This window comes from Anabrus simplex, chromosome 1 (assembly GCF_040414725.1).
Source record: "Anabrus simplex isolate iqAnaSimp1 chromosome 1, ASM4041472v1, whole genome shotgun sequence".
Lineage (NCBI taxonomy): Eukaryota > Metazoa > Arthropoda > Insecta > Orthoptera > Tettigoniidae > Anabrus > Anabrus simplex.
In genome coordinates, this window is record NC_090265.1 from 1,148,187,130 (window position 1) to 1,148,199,688 (window position 12,559).

The 12,559-nt window shown below is 36.5% G+C and overlaps 1 protein-coding gene across 3 annotated transcripts in view; it reads left to right on the top strand.

The window, feature by feature from the left end:
- The window catches only part of LOC136858107 (sialin), a 310,094-nt gene that overhangs the window by 284,411 nt on the left and 13,124 nt on the right, over nucleotides 1–12,559 (top strand). For 2 of the 3 annotated variants that reach the window (XM_067137406.2, XM_067137407.2), the window contains one exon: nucleotides 9,318–9,526. In XM_067137406.2, the coding sequence (XP_066993507.2) occupies nucleotides 9,318–9,518 (201 nt within the window). In that variant the 3' untranslated portion in view covers nucleotides 9,519–9,526. Of the gene's footprint in view, nucleotides 1–2,697; nucleotides 2,808–9,317; nucleotides 9,527–12,559 lie in introns of those variants that run through there. The other variant, XR_010858600.2, reaches the window with a different exon arrangement.

The following is a 12,559-nucleotide window of genomic DNA, read 5'->3' on the forward strand; positions in this document are numbered from 1 at the left end:
TGGGTAAACCAGGCAAACTCATAATATATACCCAAGAATCATTAAACAAGCGGAAGGAATATTTTGAAAATCTTCTCAGCATAAAAGGAAATCTTTCTGGTGATGTTGTGAACAGCAGAATTCATGGGATGGAAGACATTGATGTTAGTGAAATTACATTTGAGGAGGTGGAAAGGATGATAAACTCCACTGTCATAAAGCAGCAGGAATAGATGAAATTAAACTTGAAATAATTAAAAATAGTGGGAAAGCAGGGATGAAATGGCTTCACTAATTCATAAGATTTGCATGGAATGTTAGTAAGGTACCTTCTGATTGGATGAAAGCAGTAATTGCACCTATCTATAAGCAAGGAAACAGGAAGGACTGCAATAACTACCCAGGTACTTAATTGATCAGTATACCAGTCAATGGGTTCACAGGCATTTTGGATAGGAGGGTAGAGTCAGTGGTTAAGAGTCAGTTGGATGAAAATCAGTGTGGTCAGGGTTATATTTTCAATATGTCCCAGGTAATGGAAAAATGCTACAAGAGGAAAAGACAGTTATGATTATGTTTCGTAGATCTAAAGAAGGCAAATGACAGAGTACTGAGGGAAAGTTTGTTAGCTGTACTGAGGGATTATGGGATTAAGGGTAGATTATTAACACGCAAGGGGTCACGCCCGCAGCAGTTTGCTGCACTTTTAAAATATTTGTTAATAATTTCGTTGCTAGCTGCTGTAGGGCTTAGAGCGGTCGTTTCATCCTTCCCCTCCCCCTCTCTCACCTGACATTGATTATCGGCAATGTATTGCCTGCTGCATTCCGGAATAGTTGAAGTTTTCTTTCACTCTTGCATCTGCCGTGGCAAATTGCCTTCGTGCGACCCCTCACATAGTGCATTCTTACATGACTGCATTTCCAAGAAAGTTTTTTTAAGTAAAGTTCACGAAGATTATGGTGGCTTTCAGTGAAGTGTGGTGCTGTAGTTTTATTTTGAATTGTGACCAAGTCATTCATTGAAATATACAAATGCAAATGTTGAGGCAATTTGCTCACGCGCGACCTCTCGCGCTCTTTAAAAACTCACGTAATTTTACCAGATTTTGCAAAAAAATTCATTAATCTTTTTACATTGAGAAAATATTGTTACTGGGTAATTATGTTAGTACTAGTTGAAAGGCAGTTAAACAGGGTTCATATTTATATTTTTATCAGAGCATTCAATGCAAAAGAAACATAGCAGCTCATTAAAATATCAAGCGTGAGCAATTTGCCTTAGCGTGACCTCTCGCGTTCTAAAACGGGCGCGACCTCTCGCGTGTTAAAAGCACTCATAGCCATTTATGCTGACTTGGGCTGCAGTCAAAATTGATGGTAGAATGAGCTTTTGGTTCAAGGTACTTACAGGGTTTAGACAAGGCTGTTATCATTCACCTTTGTTGTTTGTAATTTGCATGGATCATCTACTGAAGGTATAAGTGGCAGGGAGGGATTCAGTTACATGGAAATGTAGTAAGCAGTTTGGCCTATGCTGAAAACTTGGTTTTAATGGCAGAATGTGCCGAAAGCCTGCAGTCTAATATCGCCGCTGCTGAGACAAAACCTCCTATGTGAAATATTTTAGTTTAGAACTTTGGCCGGTAATGTTCTGTCATCTAAGGTGCAATATTGTGTGAATATGGTAAAGGCATTCTCACTCTTCATAATGTGGGTGTTGTGGGTCAGTATATCACCAAAAATATTGTCACAAAGGAGGTTTTGTCCCGGCAACGACAATATATTGGAAGTTGAAAAGACGTGCAATGAGTATGGTAAGAAAATTAGTATGTTCAAGACTAAAGTGATGTCAGTAGGGAAGAAACCTAAGAGAACTGAATGTCAGGTTGGGAATAAAAAACAAAAACAGGTAGATCATTCAAGTACTTAGGATGTGCATTTTTCCAGGATGGTAGTAAGTTACCAGTACAGCAAGCAAGATTCAATCAATGTGCAGTAAAGCTAATGCAGTGAGCTCGCGGTTGCAATTAACAACATTCTGTAAGAAAGAAGGTAGCTCTTGGATGAAACTATCTTTACACCAGTCTGTTTTCAGACCAACTTTGCTGTACAGGAGTGAAAGCTGGGTGGACTCAGGATATCTTGGTACATAAGTTACAAGTAACAGACATGAAAGTAGCAAGAATGATCGCTGTTACAAACAGGTTCCAATGGTGGGAGGATACTTGGAATGAGGAGATAAAGGCTAAGTTAAGAATAAACTCAATGGATAAAGCACTACGTATAAACCAGCTTCGGTGGTGGGGTAATGTGAAGCAAATGGAGGGGGATAGGTTACCTAGGGGAATAATGGATTTGGTTATGGAGGGTAAGAGAAGTTGAGGGAGACCAAGACAATGATGGCAAGATGGAACTAAATGTGTCCACAGAGCTAGTAACAAATAGAGGATTGTGGAGGTGTTTAGTAAATTCACAGAGGCTTGCAGACTAAATGCTAAAAGGCATAATAGTCTATAATGAAGATGATTATTATTATTATTATTATTATTATTATTATTATTATTATTATTATTATTATTATTATTATTATTATTCATACAGATTGTGTGAGAAAGGTCCCTAAGCCCCAACTTCACCTGATATCTAACAGTAATATTCCACCAAGCATGAAAATTTAATTTTTATTTGGGATATAATAATCATGTCTCTTGTACAGAAATGATGTGTGAGAGCTGATACCAGTAATCCTGGAGTCTGAACAAGCATGCATTACTGTAAGAATTCTTGGACTCCAATCGGGAGAGACACTTCAATAACTGAAATAAGGTATTGTCCCAAAGTTTTTGGAAAGTGTGGATGAAAAAACCTTGATAGACATTTATCAAACCACTATTAGTGCCTTTTTTCCCAATCCAGATGCTGCTGGACTGGGACAAATGCAAATCTTTTTACCACAATGTTCCAGTTTCAGTCCTGCCATAACCATCCATCATAATCTGCATCTTCCTTGACTTCTTTTATTTCATTTGTATTTCCATAGTTTGTTTTGGCATTGTTCTTTCATCCATTTGTATTTGAAGTTCTCCTCAGCTTTACCTTTTTCTCTAATTTTCTTTTCTCCTTTTCTTTCTCTTGTTATGTACCCCTAGCTTGCTTTATTAAAAACTGTTCTCATTCTTCAATGAATTTTCCCATTTTTTGCATCAAGCTACTTTCGTACTTCTCTCTCACCTTTATTGAAAATTAGCATATGATCAGAAAATAGCACTGTGTTCATTCTTGTACCTAAATACTGTATATTATGCATTTGCTGGCCTCATCTTTCACAGTTATTAACAGTAAAGATGGCAGCAAACATCATCACTCTTTTTTTATGTAATACTGGAATTTGAAATTTAATGTCATTTTTATAACCGAAATACAAGTAAGCCAAGCTCATTGCATTTTCTTCCTTCAAGGCATCAATCAGATACTTAAAGGGAAGTCTGCACCTCATCTGTGAATAAACAGGTGGCAATGACATTTGCAGTACAGCAGTACTTTGTGCTATTTGTTTCTTCATTTAAAAAAGGAAAGTCATTCTTTAATAATTATGTATAGGTAATTAATAATAGGGAAAATAATATTGAAATGTTTACATAATATATAGAATGAGTCAGCTAAGTTGTTCACCTTAAGTAACACGTAAACTGTTAAAGATATTGAGAATCTGCCTTCGGTTTCATTAATGTTACCAAGGGACTCATAATCAAACATGCAGTATTTTTTCCAGTGTGTCAATATCTGCAACAATTTTGGTACTAACTTTGTTTTGTTAAATGTAACTACATTTTCTACTCCTAGCATTAGAATAATGGACATTACATTTTCAGGGATGTCGTTATTTTCAACATCAAACAAGTAGTTCTTGAGAAAACATAAGGTATTTAATCATTCTTTATTCACTAGCCATGGGCTCCCCTATTTGAATGAATACAAAATTAGGTGGCCAAGGCACACACTCCATATGAATCATGAGTTACTTCATCCTTTCTTGACAGCTAAGTATTTGCCCTAATGTACATGTAAATATTTTATTGATGAATACACTATGATAACATACAGTACAATACACTATGATAACACAGGTAGACCTACTGTAGCATGACCTGAAACATGACATTTAACTAATGTCAGTGAATGTTTAAAACTGAACCAAAGTTATATTTATTCAGTAGTAACATAACATGAATAAACAAAAAATGGTAAAGGTACATGGTTAACATTACATGTCAGGATTATAATATTGTGCCTTAGAAGTCATTGTGTATCAGTAAAGGTTGCATGCTCAATTTTGTCCTCTCTTCCCACTACTCTTCTTGTACATGATTTTCACCTTCACTTGTCTTCTTCTAATATCCTCTTTAATCTGGTTCTTCCATCTCTTTCTTGGTCTCCCTCTCAGTCTCTTTCCCTGATATCTCTGCTCCAGAGTTATTCTTGGAAATCTGTCTGCTTTCATTCTTTTAAGATCCCCAAACCACATATGGTGACTTTTGCTTGTGTGGTCTCCCAGTCTTTCAACATCTAGCACCCTTCTGAACTCCTCATTCCTGACTTTGTCCCTTCTTTTTCTACCTTTCATACTTATGAGGAACTTCATTTCCAAAGCCTGTATTCTATTCTCCTTCTCGTGGAGAAGTATTTGCTCGGTGACATAGGTCAATACCAGCACGTAATACAGCTTGTACAGGGTTTTCTTACAAATCAAATCAATCAGTCAACACTGATCTGCATTAAAGGCTGTCAGCGAGGTGACAGATTCTGTACCTGTTATTTACCTAGTCTTTTTTTCTTAAATAATTGCAAAGAATTTTGAATATTTATTGAACATCTCTCTTGGTAAATTAATCCAATATGTAACTCCCCTTCCTAAAAACAAATGTTTTCCCCAATTTCTTCTCTTGAATTCCAACTTTATCTTCATACTGTGATCTTTCCTACTTTTAAAAACACCACTCAAACTTATTTGCCTACTAATTGTCATTCAACACCATCTCTCCACTGACAGCTCTGAACATACCACTTACCTGCACAACTCGTCTCCTTTCTCCTGTCTTCCCAGCCCAAACTTTGCAACATTTTTGTAATGCTACTCTTTTGTCGGAAATCTCCCAGAACAAATCAATCTGCTTTTCTTTGGATTTCTTCCAGTTCCCGAATCAAGTATTCCTGGTGAGGGTCCCATACACTGGAACCATATTTTAGTTGGGGTTTTACTAGAGACTTGTATGCCCTCTCCTTTACATTCTTACTACAACTCCTAAATACCCTCATATCTATGTGCAGAGATCTGTACCCTCTATTTTCAACCCCGTTTATGTGATTACCTCAATGAAGATCTTTCGTTATATTAATACGTTGCTACTTACAGTGATCTCAATAAGGAATGCAGTAATTAAAACTGAGAGGGCTTTTTCTGTTAGTGAAACTCACAACCTGACTTTTAACCCCATTTATCATATTGCTGCTATCCATCTCATAACATTGTCGAGGTCTTTTAGCTATTGCTCACAATCTTGTAACTTATTTATTACTCTTTACAGTATAACATCACCCGCAAAAAGCCTTTTCTCTCATTCCAGTTCTTTATTCATATCATTTATATATATATATATATATAAGAAAACATAAAGGTTCAATAATACTGTCTTGAGGAATTTCCCACTTAATGATTAAAGGATCAGATAATGTCTCACCTGCTTTAATTCTCTGAGTTCCATTTTCTAGAAATATCCTATTCAGTCACTCCCTTGTCTAGTCCAATTGCACTCATTTTTACAAGTAGTCTCCCTTGATCTACCCTATCAAATGCATTAGATAAGTAAATCACGATACAGTCCATTTGACCTCCTGAATCTAAGATATCTGCTATATCTTGCTGGAATCCTACAAGTTGCGCTTCAGAAGAATAACCTTTCCTAAACCCGAACTGCCTTCTAACGAACCAGTTATTAATTTCACAAACATGTCTCTTATAATCTGAAATAATGCTTTTCCAGCTTTGTGTCTATCATATTTTCCTTTATACATAGGGGCTATTTTTTAAATATGCTATTTGTTCAGGGCGTTGACCTATAGAGATCTTTTACCCCTACTTGCACCATGTAATATGAATCTGCGTGTAATTAGAATGGAGGAAGTGTAGAGTGTTGAATGTGGGGAAAGGAACGTTAAGAACGACACAAACACCCAGTCCCCAGGCCAGAGATATTAATCATTTACAATTTAAAAACCCTGACCCAGCCAGGAATTGAAACCGGACATACACAGGGCCTACTATAGCAATTCTCCATTCATTTGGCATAGCTCCTTCATGCAATTAGTAATCAAGTAAGTACTTCAGATATGGTACTATATCCCAACCCATTAGTATATCCCCAGCAATCTTATCAATTCCAGCTGCTTTTCTAGTTTTCAACTTTTGTATCTTATTGTAAATATCTTCATTATTGTAGGTAAATTTCAATACTTGTTAGTATTACTCACCTCCTCTACCTGGACATTATCCTTGTAACCAACAATCTTTACATACTGCTGACTGGATACTTCTGCCTTCTGTAGATCCTCACTTGCCATCATGTTATTCTTAGCTGACTTCTTCGCTAGATTCAATTTCCTAGTAAATTCCTTCAATTCCTTCATTTTTAACTCTATTTCTTTCCCACCTGCACCTTCTTTTTAGTCTCTTTATTTCTCTGTTATAAATTAGCACGTCTTTACCATTCCTTACCACCTTTAAGGGTACATACCCATTTTCACAATCCTCAACAACTGCTTTAAACCCATCCAAGAGTCTGTTTACTTTTCTATTTACCATTTTCCACCAATCATAATTCCTTTTTTAAAAACTCCCTCATGATGTCTTGTCGGTAGAACCCAGATACTTTTGTAATTACATATTCCACTCCTTTACTTGTAGACAACTGAAAGTAAATTGCAGTTCTGACATTTTATACTTAGTTTAATTTTACATATTTTTATATATTATGTGAAGAATGTAACATTTTTTTACATATATAGGTAATTTCACCCAAAAAAATAAGGTTCAGTCCATTTTATTTTTCTGACGAATTTCCTTTTGTATGAAATATATTTCAATTGCTAAAGTTGGCTTAAGAGAATAATTCCTTTAAAATTGGGATTTCCAACCCTTTGTCTGTGAAATTCAATAGGTCCAAGTGCCTCAACTCTATCACTAATCATCCTTTCTCAGAATACGGGGTTATGATGGTTGACAAGTGTATATTATTAGTGTTCTCTTTAGATTGTTAACTTACATGAAGTGGACTTATTGAAAATGGCTCTAATTACATCTATAGTCTTGCATCAAAACTAAGATTGTAGTTGATTACTAAGGAATGTTTTACAATGAACAGGAAAATGCTAGTGTGCCAAGTGTGTTCCATAAAGTCACAACCTGACCAACATTTACATAGTGCATTGCACACAAACAATAAACATCCTGTGTCTTCTAAGTAGTTACTCTTAAATTAAACAGGACAGTCAGGTTCAGACAGTGAGTTTTTCAAAGATATGTGCCAGAATATTGTTCATTTCTTGAAAAGTATTGCAATAGGTTAATTCCAGACAAGTCTATGCTTTGGAAGAATTATCTGGATGACTGTTACCAGGATATACTGGAATCTGTTTGAAGTGATGTTCAGTACTCCTGTATGTGGATCGCAGTAGATAAAACGACAGACACCTTGGGAAGCTATATTGCCAACATTATTGTTGGGAAACTAGATCCAGAAACTCCCTCCAAGGCACACTTAATCTGTTTGATAATAACCCTGGAGCAAACAAACCATGCAACAATTGCATAATGTGTTAACGAAGGGTTTAAAGTTTTGTGGCCTGAAGACATACAGGTATATACCGTAATGTACTTGCTTTGTATTCATATGCTGCAGCCTATGTACTGAAATCCACTTAAACACTGCAAGTCTTTTTACCCTAACACTGTTCATTTCACATGTTAAAACTCACATTACAACATGTGGCTGAAGAAGTGAGAGTAATTTTACAAATGTAAATTAAATGTAAATAATTTCATAGCGTCAACAAAAATAAGTATTTGTAAAAGACACAATCAGAATTCAATATTATAAAGGACATCTACCACACAATGCCTTCCACCTGAACCTATCTTAACACAACAGGGCACTTGGCTTTTGAAGCTGTTAAGTCACTTGTAGATTAATTTCCTCCTCAGTCAGCATCATCAGTATATGCAATAGTGCATACATTCAGAGCAATTTTACTTGGATTGCAGAAGGCATTACAAAACTAGAGGGCACTGGCATTCCACTTCAAGCATCCATCGCAGTTATGGAGAATGTTTAATTGAAACTTAATAGTACTATATCGGCATCAGAGTTTCTAATAAACTTGATGCGGTCTTATGCAGTCTATCTTTCCTGAAAGCCACAAAAGCTACTTCCTCATCTCTTTTCTACTACCCATGCACCTGTTCCACCTTTATTTTCCTATCCTCTACTCTACATTTCCCTTTCCTCCTACTTCTGCACTCCTCAGCAACAGTTCCCTGTTCATCATCTTCCCTCTGTTGTTCTGTCTGCAGTGACTCATATAAATTTCTAACAGATACCTGTCCTGAATTCTGTTCCTGAATAGAGTCCTTAGCCTGCAATATTCTTCCTTTTAAAACATTAAACCACCTGTCTTCTACAACTCCCTCCTTACCTTCTCATCCCTCTTATACACCTACCGCATTCCATTGGAACATCATCTTTCCATACCAAATCTCTTACTCTTCAGTAGAATCCTCTATCTTACTGTATTCGTTGACTTTTCTCCTTTAATAATCCTACCATTCATTATCACGCTTTCCAAGTACTTGAAGCTATCTACCACTTCCAGTGCTTCTCCTTTCAGTCTGATTATCCCCCCTCCCTCCTCTTCTGTTCCTGTTTTCTCTTGGCATGACCAGGATCTCTGTACTCCTCTAATGTCTTGTTCCAGGTATCCATTTGAATTTGGCTTCCTTTCGACAATCCCCAAAGATTACTATGTCATACCTAGTGCATGCCAGTAAAAAGGTAGTTCATGATTGTGTGGTACTTTAAGTATTGCACAAAATCTATTAATCTATCATTCACCATTGTTCTGGATAATAGGAGAACAGAATTATGTTAACCCATACAAAATAAATGTATCTGTTATAACATAATAACACAGAGTAGACAAAATTCTTCACCTCAGTCTAATCTAATAAACAAGTGAAAGAATAAATGATATTACATGAAATATTCTGAATGTAACTTTTTACAGGATCCAGTGCAGGGTTGGCCCATTATCTTCTGCATAGCAGCTGCCATGTATACAACCACTAGTTTGCCATACTTGCTGTTTGGAAGACCAGAGGTACAGCCATGGAATGATGTAAGAGGTGAAGGTTACACCATGACCTCATCTGCTGAGGACCATGGTGAAGAAAAACAACCTGAACTTGAGAAGCTACAACCAGCATGATATGCCATGTGAGTGTTTCACAAACCTTAAAGACTATAACTGATTTTAAGGCTCATAAAAGCTTCACATTTTATAAATTCATAGAGTGTAATATTCTAAACTTGCTTTACAATATTTCCGACTGCTAGTCTAGCAAGATTGAAAACAATGGAATCATTATAAGCTCTGTTATAGGCTCTATTTACTCCATGATGATCTTAGTCTTGAGTAATTTCTACCACCTCCTTTTACCTTAGATCCCTACTGCATCATGTCCTCTCAACATGGTTAATCATTATTTTGTCCCTCCATGTGTGAGATATCTTCTTTTTGTCCACTCTTCAAAAATTCTGTCTCATTTTGAAACATTCTCCTTAACCCAATGAACTTGGGTGATGAGGCACACCTGCTTGCATTCATATGGCCTACAACTTGGATAACGAAGTGAGCCCACACATTGCCAAGGCTCACATATCTTCTTATAGTGTAACCCGTTTGTAACTGATGGAACTTGTGTTAAGGTTCTTGAATACTATAAGGTTGGGGCGAGGGTTTTTCCAAGTTTACCCCTGTTTGATCTTCACAGCTCATGCACAGTGTGACTCAGAAATATTGCAAATTCCTTCCAAGCCAGTAACCATTATGGCAACTAGTGGCGCACATGTTTCTGTACACAAGGAATTACCGAAATTAATAATAGTGTTTCAGATAGTGATTCAGAGGATATTGTAAGTGAAAATATTCAGGAATTATAAGATGATAATTTTTATGAGGAAAGGGTGACAGACATAAAGCTGAAAATTACAGACCAGTAAGTTTGACATGCATTGTATGTAAGCTTTGGGAAGGCATTCTTTCTGATTATATTAGACATGTTTGTGAAATTAATAACTGGTTCGATAGAAGGCAGTTCGGTTTTAGGAAAGGTTATTCCACTGAAGCTCAACTTGTAGGATTCCAGCAAGATATAGCAGATATCATGGATTCTGGAGGTCAAATGGACTGTATCGCGATTGACCTGTCTAAAGCATTTGATAGGGTGGATCATGGGAGACTACTGGCAAAAATGAGTGCAATTGTACTAGACAAAAGAGTGACTGAAAGGGTTGCTATATTTCTAGAAAATAGATCTCAGAGAATTAGAGTAGGTGAAGCTTTAACTGACCCTGTAATAATTAAGAGGGGAATTCCTCAAGGCAGTATTATCGGACCTTTATGTTTTCTTATATATATAAATGATATGAGTAAAGGAGTGGAATCGGAGGTAAGGCTTTTTGGGGATGATGTTATTCTGTATAGAGTAATAAATAATTTACAAAATTCTGAGCAACTGCAACGTGACCTCGATAATGTTGTGAGATGGACAGCAGGCAATGGTATGTTGATAAACGGGGTTAAAAGTCAGGTTGTGAGTTTCACAAATAGAAAAAGTCCTCTCAGTTTTAATTACTGCATTGATGGGGTGAAAATTTCTGTTGGGGATCATTGTAAGTATCTAGGTGTTAATATAAGGAAAGACCTTCATTGGGGTAATCACATAAATGAGATTGTAAATAAAGGGTACAGATCTCTGCACATGGTTATGAGGGTGTTTAGGGGTTGTAGTAAGGATGTAAAGGAGAGGGCATATAAGTCTCTGGTAAGACCCCAACTAAAGTATGGTTCCAGTGTATGGGACCCTCACCAGGATTACCTGATTCAAGAATTTGAAAAAATCCAAAGAAAAGCAGCTCAATTTGTTCTGGGCGATTTCCGACAAAAGAGTAGTGTTACAAAAATGTTGCAAAGTTTGGGTTGGGAAGAACTGAGAGAAAGAAGAAGAGCTGCTCAACTAAGTGGTATGTTCCGAGCTGTCAGTGGAGAGATGGCATGGAATGACATTAGTAGACGAATAAGTTTGAGTGGCGTTTATAAAAGTAGGAAAGATCACAATATGAAGATAAAGTTGGAATTCAAGAGGACAAACTGGGGCAAATATTCATTTATGGGAAGGGGAGTTAGGGATTGGAATAACTTACCAAGGGAGACGTTTAATAAATTTCCAATTTCTTTGAAATCATTTAGGAAAAGGCTAGGAAAACAACAGATAGGGAATCTGCCACCTGGGTGACTGCCCTAAATGCAGATCAGTATTGATTGATTGATTGATTGATTGATTGATTGATTGATTGATTGATTGATTGATTGATTGAGTTGAGTGTAAATAGTGTAAATGAGTCAAATTTGTAAAAATCACTAGTGTCCCCGTTTCAACCATCAAGGTAATTTGCCCCAGACTAGTCAGCCAATCCCAGGCGTGTTCAGTCCAAACTATGATAAAAAATAATGCCCTAAAATACACACACCCTGGATCTTGATAGGCAACATATAACTAAATACGGACACGGTGAGGTCAATTAAAACTACAAATAAAGCAAGGCAAAGCATGATGTCAGTTTTGGAGGAAAATCTGTTTATTAAAATAAACAAGATAAATATTTTTAAAAAATAGCAAAAGTATCAAATAATCCAGATTTACATTACTTAGATTGTTCAGTTTTTTTCTCAGCTTGATAAAGTCCATCTTGAGAATCAGAATATATTACAAATTTTCAGTGTATGCCGACACACATACTTAACATATCCAATCAAATCTTGAAGTTTCATTAATTTTAACACATGGGCTTGCATGCTCACACTACGCTCCTGGCATTACTTTTTGTTAACACTTTTTAACTGTGGATGAGTACGTTCCCCATTTCTGCACACTTGACATTGCAGTGGGGTCCCTAACCTTAAGAAAAGATGTGATCTAATGCACAAAAGGGAGGACAAAACTAACCTAACTGTACAATATATAACACGCTGAGTGGTAAAACATCCTACGCACACAATATATACATCTCGAGTCATGAGCAATCTCATGAGCACTACAAACAATGTGGATCGGAACCACACAAATCAAAAACAGGTAAATGGCAATATATACATTCAAAGAAACAAAAACATGATATTATATTTTTCAGGGTTCACCAAGGAAAGCATGCGACATTCACGCGACTCGCGTCCACTCAAAGCCTGAA